Source organism: Ambystoma mexicanum, chromosome 4p, assembly GCF_040938575.1.
Source record: "Ambystoma mexicanum isolate Mex_15411 chromosome 4p, UKY_AmexF1_1, whole genome shotgun sequence".
NCBI lineage: Eukaryota > Metazoa > Chordata > Amphibia > Caudata > Ambystomatidae > Ambystoma > Ambystoma mexicanum.
The window spans coordinates 67051655-67074056 of NC_090927.1; the positions used below are offsets into that span (position 1 = coordinate 67051655).

General features: G+C 47.5%; 1 protein-coding gene across 3 annotated transcripts in view; it reads right to left on the bottom strand.

The window, feature by feature from the left end:
- LOC138452998 (WAP four-disulfide core domain protein 5-like) overlaps nt 1–22402 on the bottom strand; it is a 432843-nt gene that overhangs the window by 134609 nt on the left and 275832 nt on the right. For all 3 annotated transcript variants that reach the window (XM_069605404.1, XM_069605403.1, XM_069605402.1), the window contains exon 4: nt 18848–19000. In XM_069605404.1, the coding sequence (XP_069461505.1) occupies nt 18848–19000 (153 nt within the window). The remainder of the gene's footprint in view (nt 1–18847; nt 19001–22402) is intronic.

Below are 22402 nucleotides of genomic sequence, written 5' to 3' on the forward strand. Positions count from 1 at the left end.
AACAGCAGAAAGACAATTCGATACAGGAGAGTGCAAAGCAGTATTAAAAGAAGAGAAGGAGAAAAAGATCTGTGTATCATCTGCGTACAGATGGAAGGAAAGACTGAGTGTAGAAATAAGAGCAGGGAGAGGGGCAGTATAAAGAGAAAAGAGGAGAGGACCGAGTACACAGCCCAGACGGACACCACAGAGAAGAGGAAGTTATGTTATGTTATTTTGCATTTATATAGCGCCTTATATACCATTTGTATGGTCTGAAGGCGCTGGTAGGTTGAACGCCATTGGGAACCGAAGTTCAGGTCAGTGGAGAGAGTCAAAGGTGCATGTGAGCACCGGGTATGTGTGCAGCTGGTGTGGAATTCATGTGATAGCTGCTTCTTAGCGGTAGGTGTGGTAGTTGAGAGATCAGGAGTATGTGTTTGTTCTGGCAGGATTTATCCAGACCGAATGTGGCTGCATTAGGCCTGAGAAGAACGCCTGGCTGGGGGGTGTGAAACCAGCAGTGTTTACTTAGAATGATGTGGAGTAAGCGGCGGATGTTGGTATGAGAACAGTTATACCGAATGGTGTCATAGTATCTCTGTGTTCTAGCTGAGTGGTGGTGTAAAGAAGAGAGTAAGCGTGGTGGTGAGATATGATGGGTTATATGCTCTTTCAAATGATCCCAGCATTCCAGACCATGACATGTATGTCACGCAATTCAATGCGCTCCAGTCTGTTCCCTGCATTCTTATTCGTTCCCCCTCTACGCATACACCCCCTCTACGCACTCACACCCTCTACGCACTCACACCCTCTATGCGCTCATCCCTCTACGCGCTCATCCCTCTATGCGCTCATCCCTCTATGCGCTCATCCCACTACGCGCTCATCGCCTCCACGCACTCATCGTCTCCACGCACTCATCCCCTCCACGCACTCATCCCCACCGCACTCATCCCTTACCCGCATTCATCGCATTCATCACTTCAACGCATTCATCACTTCTACGCGCTCATCCCTTCTACGCACTCATCTGCCCCCCGTACACATCCGCATCCCGCATTCCACCACTCCTAGCTCTCCTGCGCTCCCTGCACTCCTCCGCTATGATCACTCATCCGCTCCCCTCACTCATCCGTTCCCATCTGCTCCCCGCGCTTATCTGCTCAAGCACTCCTCCGCTCTATGCAATCCTCCGCTCTATGCACTCTCCGCTCTATGCACTCCTCCACTCTATGCACTCGTGCTTTTCCATGTTTTCAACTCCTCCGCTCCTCGCAGATGTCTGCTCGCCTCACTCATCCGCTCTGTTCACTCGTCAGATCCCCGTACTCATCTGTTCCCACAATCATCTGCTTTATGCTTTTAACTCATCCGCTCCTCGCAGTCGTCCGCTCGCCTCATTTGCTCGCCTCATTCATCCGCTCGCCTCACTCTTCCGCTCCCCGTACTCATCTGCTCCCTCCTTCATCTGCTCCATACACTCATCCGGTCTATGCGCTTGTGCTTTCCACATCTTCAACTAATTTGCTCTATGCACTCGTGCTTTCCACGCCTTCAACTCATCCGCTCCCTGCAATAATCCACTCTATGCATTCATCCGCTCTATGCTCTCATCCGCTCGAGGCACTCATCCACTCTGTGGACTCCTCCACTATATACGATCATCGACTCTATACGTTCATCCATTCTATATATTCATCCGCTTTATCGACTCATCTGCTCTATACATTCGCTCGGTCTGCACATTCATCAGCTTCAGCAAACTACACATTTTCCTCATTTCCGGACTCACCTGCTATCCACACTCATTCGCTTTACATATTCATCTGCTCTATGCTCTCATTTGCTCTACATACTCGTCTGCTCTATATATTCCTCTGTTCTACGTACTCATCCTCTCAGCACACTCATCCGCTCTACATACTCATCCACTCTACATACTCACCCGGTCCACCTACTCACCCGCTCGACATACTTATCCGCTCTACATACTCATCCGCTCTACACACTCATCCGGTTTATGCTCATCCGTTCTCTACATTATCCTCGTTTCTCCGTATTTACGCACTCATCCCCTCTACACGCTCGTCCGTCCTATACGCGTTCTACAACCGCTTAATACGTTCATCCATTTTATATACTCATCCGGTCAACATAGTCATTAGATTTACATACTCATTCGATCTATAGTCATCTCTTCGACCACTCGTGTCATCTTCCACTCGGCGCATTCGTCTGTTCCGCACGATTCATCCGTTCTAATCATTTCATCCACGCCATTCACTTCGTTCGCTCCTCATACATTATGTTAATTTCAGCAGTTTAAAGGATAGTTCCGGGACTTTTTTTTTATTGTCCCTACGGTTCGGCCATGTGTTTTTAAGCATAAATCGGTAGATCGTAGAAAACTTTCCTATGGACCTTACCCGACTTTTCGTCCATTAACGCATTCGAAATCAGCCGCCATTTTCTGATAATCCTATCATTTCCCCCCATCAACCTGGCTCACCTGCATTTGCGGCACTAAATCAAATCCCCCGCCCCTGAAACAGACTTTATCAAAACATTCATATTCCCCGCCTCTATCCGTGACGTGACTGTGCTGCGTAGGCAAACGCGCCCAGGCGTCTTCTACGCGACTCCACACAGAACCCGGAAACCAACACAGATTAGCTCACAACACAGCGCGCCACAATTCGGAATATGAAACTGTACTTTTAAATCAAACCGCAAGATTGTAAATTTGGTAGAGTACATTTATTTGACATCAAATGTTTAGAGAATATTCAGCGATTTGCATTTTTATTTGCTCATGTTCCAAAAAGTTTGTTTTGAGGCACGCGATGTTCCTTTGCTGTACACAGGGTCTTAGATCATCTCACAATACAGCGCCACAATTCGGAATATGAAACTGTGGTTTAAAAGCAAACGGCAAGATTGTCCATTTGGCAAAGTACATTTATTGGACATCAAATGTTTAGAGAATATTCTGCGATTTGCATTTTTCTTTGCTCTCGATCCAAAATAGTTTGTCTTGAGGCAAGCGATGTTCGTGTGCAGTACACAGGGTGTTGGTTTACGATAAAATAAGCTCTTCGGTCGCACTGATAATCGCATGGCTGTTCCAACAACGAGGCACTAGGCCACCACAACGGTCTGTATGTTGCATCTAGCCGTTAGTACCGCGTAAGGGCATACTTGTACTTGGCGATCGTCCCATAAAATGGTCAGGGTGGTAACGTTGTTCACGCGGAGAAGCAACTGGCGGTTGTAAAAGCCATCCGCCGGTGTCTGGTACTCGTGACACATACAATAATGAAGGATGTACCTGTTTTAAAAACATAAAAAATGAAATTAGTCTCACCATCAGATCTTTATTAAAATTATTCATTTTATATATTAGGTCGGGAAATTATTTCATAGCTAGGACAGTGCAACTGGGTATTATACGTCAAGGGGGGGCTGTAGGATACTGAGACAGTCCCCCAGTGCAGGGGTTGACAGGGAGGCAGTGCAGGTGGAGAGTGGAAGGGCCCAGGACCAAGGTCGCAGACAGTGGACCAGTTGTAGCAGGGGAGAGGGAGAGAGAAAGCAGAAGCAAAGAGGAAGGTTTTGAGGTGCTTCCGTAAAAGGAGATGGTTCTCCTCAAGATAGTGCGCGGTACAAAACAATATGCCACATAGAACGAACAAGTACAACTTAACCCGTCTTTAAAGCTACTGTATAGTAATTAAATTGCGGTATAAACTCATCTAAAGAGTTACTTACATTATATTTGCATTTTCCATTGTGTCTGTGCGTAGGGCAGCCCCGAAATACCACTCCTTCTATGCCGACGTTATTTCTTCTAATGAACGAACATTAAATGGCTTTCGTTTCTGAAATTATATTCATTATCGTTTCTTACGTTATTGCCCCACACCCCCAAAAAGAAGTCTTTCGGGATGGTCCCGGCCTGTCAAGGTCAAATAACAATAGAAACTTATACTGAGTCGTGGGCCATTCCGGCACCCGAGAAAAAAATCAAAGCAGCTGACCTTCACTTTGAACAAGCACACATTCCTAGTTAGCTACATTCAGTGTAAGGCCATCTCACAGGACTCACAGAGCAATCACTTTTATTTACACAATACATAGCTACACATATTCAATGGGCCTGCGACATGAGGAGACTCGAGAGAACAGACAATCAAATTACAATCATTTAAACCGTGGTATGTATTTCTCAATGAGCTCTTCTTTAGGTGGACAAGGAACAGAGGCAATGTTGGGTGGCAATGCAGTTGTCCCCTGCACAGGTTCGTTCACAACTCCATGTATGTGCCTATCTAGGACATCAACAATAAGTCTCTCAATAAAGTCATATTGCATATCCTCAAACACTGGTTTGATAACCCATTGTTTACTTCTTTTAGTGAAGGCCTTATTGTAGCGAAGCGTCCCTAAAGTTCCGGTCGTCCTACTTTGTTGACGACCAACATTATGGTTATGTGCCAAGACCGCTAGAAGAGTCCGATTTATCATGCCCTCCATGCCAAAATGCAATCGTTTTGGCCTGTACTTTAGGCACATATTGTGGAACACCTCCAAATCTCCTGTGTGGCAGAATTCCGTGAGCCCCCTCAAATCTCTTGTTATAGTTTTATCAAATACAATCTTTTCAATGGCTTTGTGAGTGGGTGATGAAGGAATCAACCACTTCTTCTTCCGTGCCTCCTCTGTGGACAAATGGCCATGTTCACAATTGTGGAAATGCTGGTTTGTGGTCCAGCGGTGAACATTGCTACAGTGTAGCATTACTGACCGCCATTTTTCCAGTAGAATTTCCAACGACCCTCCACATGTTTTTGAGCTCCACCAAAGATGGTTGCTGATTGACTTGGACCACTGTGAAATACCTTGCATATCTTTTTTTTTACCTGCAGCCGACATTTTTTTATTGATTGTTTTTGCAAGATGCCAAACGTCAAATTGGTGATTTATATTTTTGTACTCTTCTCTCATTGTCTTGGCAATTGAAACGTGTCTGTCCGTGGCTATCAGGTCGATCACCATTCCCCGCGATTGTAGTTCTTGCAATGATGCTACAAAGCCAACTTTCTCCATGGCCACTGAGGATGTACTTTGTGACACCTGCACGACCACCGAACTCACAATTTTCTTACTTTCCATGTCCTGAAAGTGGTAGGTGCAGTACTTGGCTGAAAATCCTGGGCTGTCGCACTGTCCCTCACCGGCTAGCCTGAACCGTTTGCCCGCGAATGTACTATCAATAGACATTTTTTCCATTCTCCAAGCTTCGCTAATGGCTGGAAATAGATAATCGGTTTGGTATTTGTAGAACTGAGTTTTCGCAATGAAATGGATTCCCACAAACTGAAAGAAAGACTCTAACTTTTTAAAACTTGAACCACTAAAAAGTGCAGCCGCTGCACAAAGTAGATTGCCTGCTGGCAGTTGCCCCAGCATGGGTTGTGCAGACCATGAGAAAGGATGATATTTTGTACAGGTGGCATGTATTTTAAGGTTAGTGCCTCGAATTGCACGAGTCACATTAATCAATGGCTCCCCACATACTTCCCCACCAACCGAATGCCCACATTTCATCCGAATAATAATATCAATCAAACAACTATCGAATACAATGAATTTGGCCTCTTTCCTTATACTGTCACTCTGCATCCCAGCTGGTTCGGCCTGTAACGTTGAGGACATGTCACTCACATGAAAGGTAGAATCTCTGATATCGTCTTCCACTATGTTCAGTGATATTGATGGTGTTTCATTGTCGTCCACTTCATTCTCTTCCATTGCAACATCTGTTCCTTCTCCGGCGATGGGTGAATAAAACAATTTCTTCAACTTTCTCGCGGTCTTAGTTTTTGCGGGTGTGGATTCTGTGAATTGATCTCCGACTGCATCCGAACTACCAGGAGGACATTCACTATCAATGGCTGGTGGTGGTATAGCTCCGTTGTCAATCACTTCATATTCTTCCCATTGGCACGATGCATCTCCAGTCTCAAGTCCCTGCCAAAAGGTTTGACAAGCAACATCTCTCGTTCGCTTCACTGTCTGTGTAGATCTAGTTCGTACACCCACTCGCAACTAGAGGACAGATTGGAAAAGGGATGTTCAGTTTAAACACAACTTACAGTATTGCACTATTAACAGTGAAAAACAACATAATATAGTGACCAGGACACTAACCTTCTTTTGCTTTCTTTTCTTTGAAACTTTCTTGCCTCGAACTTCAACATCAGGACGCTGTTGCTCCGACTCGTGTGTGCATGTCTCCACTTCCTCTTGCGCTGCAACGACTATGTTTTCCTGATAAGCACATCCATCACGCACTGACGCTCCATCGACTCCCTGAAACATAGAACTTTCATTAGTATGTATAATAATATTGAAAACACAAAATGTACTTGGGGACCAATACCCACGTACATCTCAATAGCAAAACACGAATGAACGCTTTGTGTAGAACATTCAAACGACAATTATTCACGCATTGTTGATCTAGTTAGATGGAACTGTCAAGATCCATACCTCGGGCTCCTCATAGACTTCCATTGATGATATTATTGAAGATGATGCTTCAGTAACTCCCTGAAACACAGTAATTGCATTAGTATGGTTTTCTATTTTGTTAAAAAGAACATAAACTTTGTGCAGGCGTCAACGGCTCATCTAAATAGACCTGCACAAATGATCAGTTGTCTAAAATAAATAATGGATATGTAAATATGATTCGATTTGCTCGATCGTTGGAAGTGTCACCACCCAGAGATCTGCATCAACTACTAGGGGTGATGTTCTTGTAGAAGAAGCTCCGTCATCTCCCTGAAACATAGTACTTGCGTTAATAAAGAAGGAAGTATAGCGGATGTAATCACGTCATATGATTTCGCTTGATCGAACTGTCAGTATCCATACCTCGAAATGCATAAGAACATCAAGGGACGATGTAACTGCGGTGCACACTTCTGCAAGCTGTTGCGCCGACCCGTAACTGCATGCTCCCCCTTCTTCTTGGACTAATGCTCCATCGACTCCCTGAAACATAGGACTTTCATTAGTAATGAACACAATATTGAAAAAAGAAGACACATAGGAGGGCGACGACAGAAGGACATATCAATGGCTAAAAACGAAAGAAACATTGTGTGTAACAATCACGCTACAAGAATGCAAGATCTGATGATCTCCATCGATGGAACTGTCCGGAAACGTACCTCGAGCATCTGAGTGACATCAACGGTTGTCGTCAATACGTTGGACTCCTCAGCATCTCCCTGAAAGACAGTACTTGCATTATTTTGGATAACAATAATTATAACTGAAAACAAAGACTAGAGGACGAGTACAAGGGTGTACCATTAGGTAAAATAATCACACGATAAATTAAAACTATTGATTTACATGCCTAAAACAAGTCAGTGGCAGAATAGCTAAGTAAGATTACCCGATAGGCGCTTGAAGTGGCTGATGACTGCAATAACGACACGGATGGAGAATCTTCCGCCTTCATATTGAGTGGATACATAAATGGGGAAATTATTGTTAGCTAATGCTACACACTACCGCAAGGCTGAGAGATAGATACGTAAACTTGACTCACCAGTGGAGGGATGTGGACGAATAGAGTGGGAATAGCGGTTGAGAGCAATTTTCACCTCGCTCGCGGTGTGTTCTTCTTTATTAGCAATGATGTGGAGTACATGTCTGAGCTAAAGTGCCTGCTGCAGATGCGGTATCGATCACCCCTCTTGTCCGCAAAGACTTCTAGGACTCTGCTTTCAAGCTCAGACGGTGGATATCCGCAATATCGGACCCATTCTCTTATCTGATCTATTGTCTTAGGGAAAACATGCATTATAGTACCTTCAGATTTATTATGGGTCTTCGAAGGGCAACCGCCAATGGAACAGGCAGGCATTGTGGAAAGTTCTGAAAAGTAAAGATCAACAATTCTCTATGAATACCAATGTGTTAAAAAATTAAATGACACATAAAAGATTCAATGCAAGGTTCGTTTTGGTTCTTGGAACTATACACGTTATTCACATGCGGATAAGTATTTGAATAACTTAAAACAAATAGAAAGATAATTTGACTAAACTCAGAACATGTGACTAGTTCCTTGCATGTACTGTCTTGAACGAAAAGAAATTGGACGCAAAATGATTATGGTACATGGCCTTACCTTGACGAACAAACAGTTAGATGAGGGATCAGAGTAGTTTCTTGTCGTAGAACAGGGAGCAGTTCACAGGTTGCAAACTGACGAGTTTCCTCGAAGTGGTCACGGAAGTTCACAGAGACGAAGAGCAGATAACCAGCACCTTCACGGGTTGACTAGCAAAGCGCAAAGAAGTTCTCATTAGAAATATGAAGTGGGTTATAAAGAATTCGAAACAGGGGTGTGTTTGTGAATGACGTGTATATGTCGTGGCATTATGTGGATTGCAGGGAGGCGTCCAGCGTGAGGGGGGATGCTTGGCAGGAGACACGGGGTCTGGAGGTAGACATGGGAACAACAACCCATGCTCTATAGACCACTTTGAAGTGTACATGGTCTTTGGCACCTCTTGGCCTTTATCGCTCCCTGACAGCTCCACTTGCCAGCACAAGTACCCCGGTGCGAACTGCCTTTGATAGGGCGGGGGGTGGATTGGGGCGGTGGTCATGCAGACAAGACACAGGAAGACTTGTGAATGGAGACACACTTATGTGGATTGCAGGGGGCCGTCCAGCGTGAGGGGGGATGCTTGGCAGGAGACACGGGGTCTGGAGGTAGACATGGGAACAACAACCCATGCTCTATAGACCACTTTGAAGTGTACATGGTCTTTGGCACCTCTTGGCCTTTATCGCTCCCTGACAGCTCCACTTGCCAGCGCAAGTACCCCGGTGCGAACTGCCTTTGATAGGGCGGGGGGGGTGGATTGGGGCGGTGGTCGTGCAGACAAGACTCGTTTGCCGCAGGGCCTCACCAAGGAGAGGCCATCTAACTGCATGTAAGAGGCAGGCTGCAGGATCTAGTACATGGAAGGCAGGGGGGTGAGTTTATAAATACCTCACCCTCCCAGGAGAATAAATGGGTGCAGTTCACCCTGGAGACCCTGGATGCCTAGGCAGTTAGTCAGCAGCAGGCTGGCCTGTGGTGGCAAGGCGGCACGGGCCAGAGGGGGTCATCTCTGTACCCGGTGCCCAAAAGGATGATTTATTATGATCAACCATATTGATTATTTACCTATAACCATGTTTTGTATCAATAAAATCCAACGGCCTTTTATTGCCAACGCTTGAACAAAGTGGTGTGGTAAGTATTTTTGGGGGAGGAGGCAAGGCCGGGAGGCTTGATGCCAACCCGCAAAATAACATATGTATGTCTGCTGCATATGGGTTCAACGGTTATGTGGATTGAAGGTGGGCGGCCAGCGTGAGGGAGGATGCTGGCCGGAGACATGTGGTGTGACAAGACAAGGCACAGGAAGACTATTCAATGGAGACACACTAGATTCATTTAAAAAATCAAAACAACCATTGTTAAAATATATGTTGGGTTTTATTTTAGATCTTAATTTCAATTGAACATAAATAATAAACATTACACATTGTAAAGTTCCGGTTGCAGCACATCCAGGGAAAATCCGCAGTATTGTCCACTGTCGCTGGGGAAATGTTGTCTAATGGCAAGTACCGCACAGGCAGGTATTACTCTCCGAACGCGGTGTCCGAGCCTCCCGTGAAGCCACCAAGTGAAGCAACGATAGGCCACCAGCCTGTACCACCTGTGAAAATGAAAGATGCAAACTGTATTAAAATGACAAAACTTTCTTATCACTGTCGATTCAGGTAAAAAATGTCATTCTGCTTTGAAAAAAATTCTATCTAGAAAATGCACAATATGGAACCAATTTACATGCATTCGAATGATATGTAGATGTAATTTTATATGTGGGAGACGACCATGAAATAGTAGTGGCATCACTGACATCACAACCAGAGTATACTTACTCGTTACTCGGATTACGCGGACGAACAGTGCCGCGAAGTTCGTGCATAAGCACCATCATCATCCTCAACACGGTCCGTGAGAGGCAGGCTTCCCTGAACTCTGGCAGCTCGGTGATGCATTGCGGACTTGGCTCGCCTTCCGAAATGTAGGCCAAGCACCCGGAATTTTCACGGCAGCAGCAGTACTCCTCCTCAGTTGGCATTAGCTCGCACCGATTGCACGTGCACCAGGTGGAGACGCCGTCCATGCAACATGGTCCAGGCTCTTCATCCGTTGACTGGTCCTCCCAACTGCCGTCCGAATCCCCATCGTTTTCGCGTGCTTGCCTTTCCAGTAGTTCTTCCTCGGTGTACTCGGGCTCGTACATATACGGCATTATTGTAGCCATTGTGTGGTAAAGAAAGTAAAATAATTTACAGAGATGGTACAGGTGTTCACAAGGCCTAGAAGCGGCGAAGGTAGCTGACCAGAGCACAGAAACGAGTCACAGAATACTCAAAGTAACACAGAGAGAGTAATGGAATCGAAAATCTGCTGCTGTGTGTTGTGAAACGGTGTGTTTATACTTATTGAGGAAAGAGGCGTCCTGCCATTTCCATGGCGACACTTCATTAGCTGAGGCGCAGCGATTGTTGACACGAAACGTGCTTTGGCGTTGGGAAATGGGCGGTACGCATCTGCTGATGTCAGGCTCAGGGGCGGGGGAATTGATTTAGTGCCGCAAAAGCAGGTAAGCCAGGGCGATGGGGGGAAATGATAGGATTATCAGAAAATGGCGGCTGATTTCGAGTGCGTTAATGGACGAAAAGTCGGGTAAGGTCCATAGGAAAGTTTTCTACGATCTACCGATTTATGCTTAAAAACACATGGCCGAACCGTAGGGACAATAAAAAAAAAAGTCCCGGAACTATCCTTTAAGTCTCTTTACTGTTTCCTGTTCTTTAATCTTATTATCCACTTCACTGTTTTGATCTAGTTTACTCGTTTACTTCAGGTTGTCCTTCTAGTTCATACTCGGGATTATTGGCTATCATTTCCGAATGAGGTAGTTTGTTGGATTGTTGTCAAAGAGATGCCGTTATTCTGATTGGGTTGGTTTGGTACTGGTTGATTCTATGGGAAAAGCCAGGTTTTCAGCAGTTTTCGGAAAGACGTTAAATCCTCAGTTAGGCGGATGTGATGTGGGAGCGAGTTCCACAGGGTGGGGGCTAAGGCTGAGAATGATGATCCGCCCAACTTGACTGAGTTTGTTTTAGGTATGGCTAGGAGGCCGGCTGAGCTTGATCTTAGGGTGTGTGGGGGGTGTTAGGGTTTTAGCTTGTCTTGAAGGTATTTCGGTCCGGTTTTATGCATTGCTCGATGGGAGATGCATAATGTTCTGAAAGTCACCCTTCGGCTACTGGAAGCCAGTGTAGCGTTTTAAGGGCTGGCGAGATGTGGGCTCTTGGTCCGAGCGCTAGTAGCATTTTGGCAGCTGCGTTTTGTGCCCTTTGGAGTTTATTCATTTGGTACGCGTGGATTCCGAGGTATAGGGGATTTGCGTAGTCTAGTCTTGATATAACGATTGATTGGACTGCAGAGAGTCTGTTGGGGAAGGAGAGATCCGGAAAGATGCGCCTAAGGGTTTTAAGGTGGTAGTGGCAGGACTTTGAGATGTTGTTGACCTGGCGTGAGAGTGTTAGGTCAGAATCAAGGGTGCATCCAAGATTTTTCACTGAGTTGCAGGGAGTCGGCGAGCTGCCCATGGCGGGTGGCCAGGGTAGTGGGTGCGGAAGAAGCTCGGAGTTGCCACATATCATGATTTCTGTTTTGGAGGGGTTTAATATGAGGTGGCTTTGGGTCATCCAGAGTTCAATGTCGAGGAGGCAGGAGGCTAGGTCAGGTCGGGAGTTGGGGTTTGAGTTCATTAGTTTTAGGATTAGTGAAGAAGAAGAGTGTCAGGCCCAAGTTACAGAGTAGGACCGCTGAGAAAGATAGGAGCGTAAGCCTTCAAGAACAAACCCAGAAATACCCAAGGTAGAAATAGAAGAAATAAGAAGTGATCAACAGTAACGAGCGCTGCAGAAAGATCAAAGAGAATGAGAACAGAAGAAAGCTTAGAATGACGAGCAGACAGAAGAGAGTTAAAGGCATGTAGGAGAGCAGTCTCAGAGGAATGAAAAGGATGATAGCCAGATTGGCGTGGTGGGAAGAGAGAGTGAAGATTTAAATAATGAGTTACCTGAGTGTAAGCATCCCACTTAAGGATTTTATAAATGAAAGGGAGTAGTGAGATAGGTCGAAAGATTGGCAGGAATAGGTGGGTCGAGAGTAGGTTTATTCAGAAAAGGAAGACAGTGCATTCTTAAAAGCAGGAGGAAAACAGGAATTTGAAAACGAAGAATTAATAAGAGGAGTAAGATATGGAAGGAGTTGAGGGATAAGAGAAGAAAGTAGAGGAACAGAAGGCAAAGCAGTACGAAGAGCATGGGCAAGAAGAGCAGAAATATCAGAATCAGCAAGAGGAGAAAACGAAGAAAGAGTGAGAGAAGAAGAGAAAGAGGTAACAGAAGGAGTGAAGGATGGACGGAGATTCGCCACTTTAGATGTAAAGTAGTTGGCAAAGTCAGAGGAAGAAAGAGACGAGAAAGCAGATGGATCAAAAGGTTTAGGAGACAAGATATTGTGAAGAAGTTGAAAAAGAAGACGAGGGTGATGGGAGAGAGCCTGGGCTGAGGACTTAAACGAGTAGGAGAAAAGGACGCAGAGGCGAGACTGAGTCAAGTACAGAGGCAATGTAGATTGCGGAGTGCTGACAGCCGTATCAGCAGAAGGAGAAGAACAGGTGTAAATTGATGGAGGAGAAGAATGCAAAGAAGAAAACAGACAGAGTCAAAAGACCAAATATTATAACGAGCAAAGCTAGATGAAGAAGAGTGAGAAGTAGGTAGAGAAGGAGGGGGAAAGTAAAGTAGAAAATGATCAGAAGCATAGAAAGGACAGGAATACACAGGTCCTGAGTCCCCACAGGTGTGTGCAGATCATGCTGGCATATACTACAGAGAACATCAGCAACAGGTGCCACCTTAGGTCACCACAGAAGATGCCAGACGCTGGCATTGGGGCACGCCTGACTCGGGGACACTCACAAAGCTATCTTCAGCCAGTAATATCCAGCTTTTCTGATGCAAGTTTCAGAACCACAAATCTTTCCTGGCAGTTAGAGTGTGGACCCAGATGCCACTGCCTGGGTAAGAAGGAGATTACAGAATGGGGGGCAGGGGGATAATTCAGGGTCAGGTATCATGCACTAACCCTATGAACTCCAGAGGCTGTCGCAGGGGGCTGAACTGGCAGAATGGACAGAAATACCATCACAATTCCTATGTGTGCAGCCCATGCTGGTCCTCAGAGTGTTTCTGGGCACTAGTCCTTTACGTACAGTATTCATTCATCATGAAGTCATGGTCAGCTTACCTAGTCCAACCACAGAGGTCTGCCCCCAGATCTGCTGTTCATCTTGCTGAGGGATGTTCCGAGAAAGATGAGTTCTTCCCACTTTGGCCATCAACCCTCCTGCTGACACTATTCATTGAATCTGTAAAACACATCTCCCAAGCCAAACCCTAGGCCCACTCTCAAACTATTGAGAAAGATGAAACATAAAAGGGGGGAATGGGGTGGCAAGTACAGACTGCTTAGAATAAGGAAAGTGCTCTCCTCCTGGATGTCACAGTGCCCAGCCCACTGAGTGAGGAGTGAGTAGGGAGGTGACGGTGTATAGGTTCTGAGGGCTGGTGTCCAATTCTGCTCCTGGCAGACCTGAGTGGTCTCCTACTTCCCTCGTCATTACAGAACCTTACGGGGTGCGACCATAATTGAGTGACTCCTTCATTCATGTATGTGTTATGCCCTAGAGGGTCCATACCGCCACACGGGACAGATGGAGGAACTTTAGCACTTAGAGGATCTTATGGCGCCCGATGCTAAAAGCCGCACTAGCGTGGTCACCAGAGGGCAACCTCGGATGTAACAGAATCCTCGAGTGGGGATAACCCCGAACTCTTCTCATGTTTCACAGTGCAGGTAGCCGGCCCATCTACCACAGGGCTACAGAGAACATGGCACTCACTGCACTAACAACTAGTTCCACACACCCGCCACTCCCCACCTAACCTGAGGCTGGGTGACCCGGTCCCCCCCTGTTTCCACCTCTGCTTGCTTATAGATCCCTTGCTGACACGTAGTTCATGCTCCCCCGCCTTCCCCTGTTGTTATCGCCCCCTTTCTTTGTATCTCTGCTTCCCTCCTCCTATAATTTGTGAAGAGCTCTGTTGCTCCCCGAAGCCAGGTCCATGCTCAACAAATATCCTAATAATCATTTTCAAAAACTAGAGGGACACACAGACACATGCAGGCGCTGGTGTATTGGGTCAGGGGGTCAACCAACCTCGGTGGCTTTATAGTATGAGATCTGAAAATCAGGTGCCCCCCTCGAAGTCTTGGCCAATCTCTCCAGTTGCTGATGGGAGGTCTACGTACACGGATCGGGGGCAGGTCTTCTAATGATACCTCACGATGATGCAGTCTCTACTCTCTCCCACCTCGAGGACCTTGATGGGCACTCTCAGGAGATGCCAGACACCTTTGTCCATGTGCTAATTCTTAATTCTCCTAATATTATGGTAATGCTTATTTGTAAAGCACCTGTACACAAGGCAAGTGATTCAAGGCGCTCAAGGAGGGAGGGAACAGGGGAGAAAAAAGCAACAGTCATTCAGAGCCCTTGAGTTTCTCAACGGATAAGCAGTCTGCCCAGGCCGAGTAAGTGCATTTAATAAACCTAACAGTGTAGATAACCACATGTAGGTCTGACAAGGATTCTGTGGTTTTTCTAAGAGCATTGAGATGCCAGCATGCATGGGGGGGGAGACAGTGAAAAAGATAGACAATCTTCAAGGCATGGTACGTTGATATGATATGATATGATATGGCATTTGTAACGCGCCTATACACAAGTGTTTCAAGGCGCGACGAGGCAGGGAGGGGGGAACAAGGGGAAGACAGACAACGATCCTACTAGGCCAGGTGTCATTCAGATCGCGCAAGTGCAGGGGTAGGGGGAAGGGAGAAAGTGCAAGGGGAAGGGGAGGGGGGGAAGTGCAGTACAAGGTAAGTAGAATAAAATAAAATAAATAAGTAAGAGGGCCAGCTGTTGGCAAGTGCAAGGTAAGTGCAGACAAGTGCTGGGAAGGGGGGGCTGTAGGGATACAGAGACAGTCCCGCAGTGCAGGGGTTGCCAGGGAGGCAGTGCAAGTGGAGAGTGGTTGGGCCCAGGACCGAGGTCGGTGAGAGTGGCCCAGTTGCAGATTCAGTGCAGTTTCAGCAAAGAATTAGCAGGGGAGAGGGAGAGAGAAAGCAGAAGCAAAGAGGAAGGTTTTGAGGTGCTTCCGGAACCGGAGATGGTTCTCCTCAAGTTTCAGGGAGGCAGGAAGGCTGTTCCAGAGGGAGGCCCCTGCCGCGGAGGGAGATCTACCCCCAGCTCGTTGCTTCGAGAAGCGGCTGACCCTGAGGGAGTTGGAGACGGATGAGCGAAGGGCTCGGGAAGGAAGATATTTAGGAAGAGAGAGTTGAAGGTAGTTAGGCCCCAGGCCCCAGAAGGCCTTGTGGACAATGCAGAGGGTTTTGAACTTTATCCTCGCAGCCACTGGGAGCCAGTGTAGAGATTTCAGTCCTGGAGAGATACGGTCCCTGGGCTGGATGAGTTGCAGAGGGCGGAGAGTGGAGGCAGGCAGATTAAGATAGAGGCTGTTACAGTAGACTACAGTACAGTAGTCCAGCTTAGAGAGAACCAGGGCTCAGGAGACAGTGAGCTTCTGGGGGAAGGAGAGGAAGGGAAGAATACCTCTGAGGAGGTGCAGCTGGTAGTGTGACTTCTTAGAGACGTCAGATATATGAGGAGAGAAGGAGAGTGTGGAGTCGAAGATAACCCCGAGGTTTTTTGCCTTGCAGGTAGGAGCGGGAAGAGGGCCAAAAGAGGCCGGCCAGAGAGCTGCAGGGAAGGAGGGGGTGGGTGTGCCGATGAGTAGAATCTCAGTCTTACTGGCATTAAGGGAGAGGTCATTGGCGGCACACCATTCCTGGATAGCAGACAGACAGTCAGAGATGAGGGAAGGAGAGGAGGAGGCCGAGGGTAGCCTGAAAATGAGCTGGGTATCGTCAGCATAGCACTGAAAGTTGGGGCAGAGAGCGGCAATGCGGTGGGCAAGGAGTGCCAGGTACTGGTTGAACAGCCAGGGGGAGAGATTTGATCCCTGTGGGACACCACAGGTGGAGAAAAAGATGTCAGAGAGGAAGGACCCCAGTTGGACCTGGGAGGGTCGATTGGAGAGGAAAGAGGTCCGCCACGCCAGAGCCTGACCAGTGATACCCAGGTTATCACGGAGACTGTTGAGCAGGATGGCATGGTTGACAGTGTCAAAGGCAGAAGAGAGATCGAGCAGGATGAGAACACACGGAGTGTTGGAGTCGAGATTCAAGAGCAGGTCCTCACGGATGTTCAGGAGAGCAGTTTCCATGCTTCTGGCAACTCTGAAGCCAGATTGATGGTCATGAAGACTTCCAACAGATTCAGCATGGAGGTTAAGCTGGGAGATGGCCAGTTTCTCCAGGAGCTTGCCCAGGAAGGGAGTGATGGAAATTGGGCAATAGTTAGCTGGGCAGGAGGGGTCAGAAGAGGGTTTCTTAAGAAGAGGGTGCACAAGGGAGTGCTTTAAAGGGGATGGGAAGACTCCAGAGGCGAAAGAGTGATTGCAGAAATCAGCCAGGGCCGGAGCCAGGGAATCGATGTGGTCCTTGATAGTTTTGGAGGAACAGGGGTGAACCTGTTTAGACGAGACTTTCATAGATCGGACTTGTCTGGAAACTTTGTCAGCAGAAAAAAGGGGAAAGGCAGAGAAGGAGGGAGGAGGGGTGGCTGCAGAAGGGCAAGAGGAAGAGCTGGGAAGAGAGGGAGGGAGGTGAAAGGAGGAGAGTGAGGACAGGATGTCCTGAGTTTTAGAGATGAAGTGAGAGGCCAGTGCCATGCAGAGGGCCTGGGAGGGGACAGGAGAGGTAGAGACAGCAGTAGGGTTGGCAAGCTCCTTGCAGATTTTAAAGAGTTCGGCCGAGTTGTTAGATGCCGCAGAGATCGTGCAAGTGCAACGAAGGTAGAGGGGAGGGGAAGAGGGCAAGTGCGGGGGGGGGGTTAAGATGCCCCAGATGGTCATAAACTGGGTAAGTGCTGAGAGATGCCATTCTCAATGGGTAATTGACTGAGTGCAGTAGAAATGAGGCAGTGCAGGCCCTGAGGCAAGTGCTGGCCCTGAGGCAAGTGCTGGCCCTGAGGCAGTGCAGGCCCTGAGGCAGTGCAGGCCCTGAGGCAAGTGCTGGCCCTGAGGCAAGTGCTGGCCCTGAGGCAAGTGCTGGCCCTGAGGCAGTGCAGGCCCTGAGGCAAGTGCAGGCCCTGAGGCAAGTGCTGGCCCTGAGGCAAGTGCTGGCCCTGAGGCAGTGCAGGCCATGAGGCAGTGCAGGCCCTGAGGCAAGTGCAGGCCCTGAGGCAAGTGCTGGCCCTGAGGCAAGTGCAGGCCCTGAGGCAGTGCAGGCCCTGAGGCAAGTGCTGGCCCTGAGGCAGTGCAGGCCCTGAGGCAAGTGCAGGCCCTGAGGCAAGTGCTGGCCCTGAGGCAAGTGCTGGGGGAATGGCGAGGGTGACAGGGGTACTCCCGGCGGCCATTTGGCATGCTGTGTGGAAATGGAAGGAGAGAGGTTAGCAGGGTAGGGGGAGAGAGAAGCAAGAGGAGAAGAGGAAAGTCTTAAAGAGTTTCCGGAACTTAAGGAGATCAGGCTCAAGACTGAGTGCGGCAGGGAGGCTATTCCAGAGGGCGGCCCCTGCTGAGGACAAAGATCTCCCTCCAAATTATAATAGATCATTTCAAATGTTCTGGTTCACAAGTTCAAGAGACAAACAGATATTGGCCTACAAACCTTGTCATCTTCTTTCCAAGGTAGCTTTGCAAAAACAGCTGCAAATAATTCAGTTTGTGTTTAAAAAGCTAGCCCAATCCTGCCCACATGGGATTTCTGGCAAGTCCAGCTTTTCAGCCTGCGGTGGGATAATGGAAGTTAGTCAGATGCAGGTGTTGGGCAGCATTGGGCCACCTAAAAAGGGACCGGAAAGACTTACAAGTGCCAATCCCAGAGCTTGCTGTCAGGGGTGCAGCTTGTGTTGAAACAAGTTTCGATGCCAGCGTCTCCTTTGGAGGGCTGTCTTTAGGCCCCATAAGCAGCAAATCAGTGTAGATATATTGATATGTAAAATTAATTATAACACTCTTAATACCAGAGACCCAGAGGCCAGTCTCTAAGGGCGGGAGCAGGATTCGAACTTGTGTTGCTCTGCGTTATCTTTTGTAACGCTCTCTAAGCGCAAGACCGGGATTCAAACCTGTGCTGCTCTGTGTTGTCTTGCTTCCAAACAAACGAGGTGCCCCGAGCCACCCTCCTGGCCTGATATGCCTGGAATAGGGTACATCCCCGTGACATTAGACAAGAGACAGTACTCTTGAAGGGCTTCTAGTGTGGTTTATGGACACACCCCCTGCTAACAAGCCTGAGATCCCGGGCTTCGCATGTTTTCTGCAATGCATGTTGTGCCCCACCCCCCCATGTCCCCTCCCATTATGTAATCAACAGAGACCACTGGCCATTGATAACGGCAGCCCCCGGCAGCATATGGAGGCAGCCTCCATATAGAGTAGAGGAAACTAAACTGGTTGGAGCGCTGATTAGACCTAGGGCGTGCGCTTCCGGATACTGCACCTGAGGTCCTGGGCTCTGTGCAGTCCTGGTTGCAGCGCACGACGCAGCACTTCGTCTTCCCCGGGCAGTCGTCGTCGCTCAGGCACTTGGGGGCTGCCACTTTCTCGGCGAGGGAACACATCGGCGCATGTTCAGGGCAATTGCCGGGCTTTGCTGAAACACACACGCATTGCTTTTTATAGTGGGCTAGAAACCAACATATGCAATTATAATAGGAAACACACAATAAACAAGCATTGGCAAAGCCACCCAGACTGCCTTAATTAACTGCCGCTTGCAGACTCATGTGCGCGCCTCGTGCACCCAGAAACTGCCCCAAATACTCAGGTATTATTGTCACATTCCGGGGGCAGCCTCCATGGTGCAGATAGTGCCATTATATGCAAGGAGTGCTATATATGCCCACCGAAAACGAGAACATGCCCAGGTCAGTGTCTGAGTTAAGAAAGGTTTATCACTTCATGTTGACGCTAAAAACACAGCTCCCATTCACAGCTGGCAAGGTTCTCACTTCATGTTGACGCTACGTACACAGATGCCATAAACAGCTCCCACTGTTCTCACTTCATGTTGACGCTACATACACAGCTGCCAAGGTTCTCACTTCATGTTTATGCTACAAACACAGCTGCCATACACAGCTGGAAAGGTTCTCACTTCATGTTGACGCTACATACACAGCTGCCAAGGTTCTCAATTCTTGCAGCTGGCAAGGTTCTCACTTCATGTTGATGCTACATACACAGCTGCCATACACAGCTGGCAAGGTTCTCATTTCATGTTGACCTACATACACAGCTGGCAAGGTTCTCACTTCATATTGACGCTCCCTACACAGCTGGCAAGGTTCTCACTTCATGTTGATGCTACATACACAGCTGCCATACACAGCTGGCAAGGTTCTCACTTCATGTTGACGCTGCATACAAAGCTGCCATACACAGCTGCCAAGGTTCTCACTTCATGTTGACGCTACATACAGAGCTGGAAAGGTTCTCACTTCATGTTGACGCTACATACACATCTGCCATACACAGCTGACAAGGTTCTCACTTCATGTTGACGCTACATACACAGCTGCCATACACAGCTGACAAGGTTCTCACTTCATGTTGACGCTACATACACAGCTGGCAAGGTTCTCACTTCATGTTGACGCTACATACACAGCTGCCATACACAGCTGGCAAGGTTCTCACTTCATGTTGACGCTACAAACACAGCTGCCAAGTTTCTCACTTCATGTTGACGCTACATACACAGCTGCCAAGATTCTCAATTCATGTTGACGCTACATACACAGCTGCCATACACAGCTGCCAAGTTTCTCACTTCACGTTGACGCTACATACACAGCTAGCAAGGTTCTCACTTCATGTTGACGCTACATACACAGCTGCCAAGGTTCTCACTTCATGTTGACGCTACATACACACCTGGCAAGGTTCTCACTTCATGTTAACGCTACATACACAGCTGCCAAGTTTCTCACTTCATGTTGACGCTACAAACACAGCTGCCATACACAGCTGCCAAGTTTCTCACTTCATGTTGACGCTACATACACAGCTGCCATACACAGCTGCCAAGTTTCTCACTTCACGTTGACCCTACTTACACAGCTGGCAAGGTTCTCACTTCATGTTGACGCTACATACACAGCTGCCAAGGTTCTCACTTCATGTTGACGCTACATACACAGCTGCCATACACAGCTGCCAAGTTTCTCACTTCATGTTGACGCTACATACACAGCTGGCAAGGTTCTCACTTCATGTTGACGCTACATACACAGCTGCCATACACAGCTGGCAAGGTTTTCACTTCATGTTGATGCTACATACACAGCTGCCATACACAGCTGCCAAAATTCTCACTTCATGTTGACACTACATAAACAGCTGCCATACACAGCTGGCAAGGTTCTCACTTCATGGTGATGCTGCATACACAGCTGCCAAGGTTCTCACTTCATGTTGACACTACATACACAGCTGCCATACACAGCTACCAAGGTTCTCACTTCATGGTGACGCTACATACACAGAAGACAAGGTTCTCACTTCATGGTGACGCTACATACACAGCTGCCATACACAGCTGCCAAGTTTCTCACTTCATGCTGATGCTACATACACAGCTGCCAAGGTTCTCACTTCGTGTTGACACTATATACACAGCTGCCATACACAGATGCCAATGTTCTCACTTCATGCTGACGCTATATACAAAGCTGTCCGGTTTCTCACTTCATGTTGATGCTACATGCACAGCTCCCAAACACAGCTGTCAATATTCTCACTTCATGTTGACACTACATACACAGCTGCCATACAGAGCTGCCAAGTTCCTCACTTCATGTTGACACTACATACACAGCTGCCATACACAGCTGGCAATGTTCTCACTTCATGTTGACGCTACAAACACAGCTGCCAAGTTTCTCACTTCATGTTGACGCTACATACAGAGCTGCCAAGGTTCTCAATTCATGTTGACGCTACATACACAGCTGCCATACACAGCTGCCAAGTTTCTCACTTCACGTTGATGCTACATACACAGCTGGCAAGGTTCTCACTTCATGTTGACGCTACATACACAGCTGCCAAGGTTCTCACTTCATGTTGACGCTACATACACAGCTGCCATACACAGCTGCCAAGTTTCTCACTTCATGTTGACGCTACATACACAGCTGCCAAGTCTCTCACTTCATGTTGACGCTACAAACACAGCTGCCATACACAGCTGGCAAGGTTATCACTTCATGTTGACGCTACATACACAGCTGCCATACACAGCTGCCAAGGTTCTCAATTCATGTTGACGCTACATACAGAGCTGCCATACACAGCTGCCAAGTTTCTCACTTCAGGTTTACGCTACATACACAGCTGGCAAGGTTCTCACTTCATGTTTACGCTACATACACAGCTGCCAAGTTTCTCACTTCATGTTGACGCTACATACACAGCTGGCAAGGTTCTCACTTCATGTTGACGCTACATACACAGCTGCCAAGTTTCTCACTTCATGTTGACGCTACAAACACAGCTGCCATACACAGCTGGCAAGGTTCTCACTTCATGTTGGTGCTACATACACAGCTGCCAAGGTTATCACTTCATGTTGATGCGACATACACAGCTGACAAGTATCTCACTTCATGTTAATGCTACATACACAGCTGCCATACACAGCTGCCAAGTTTCTCACTTCATGTTGACGCTAAATACACAGCAGACAAGGTTCTCGCTTCATGGTGACACTACATATACAGCTGCCATACAGAGCTGCCAAGTTCCTCACTTCTTTTTGACACTACATACACAGCTGCCATACACAGCTGCCAAGGTTCTCACTTCATGTTGACACTACATAAACAGTTGCCATACACAGCTGGCAAGGTTCTCACTTCATGGTGATGCTGCATACACAGCTGCCTTACACAACTGTCAAGGTTCTCACTTCATGTTGACACTACATACACAGCTGCCATACACAGCTGCCAAGGTTCTCACTTCATGGTGATGCTACATACACAGAAGACAA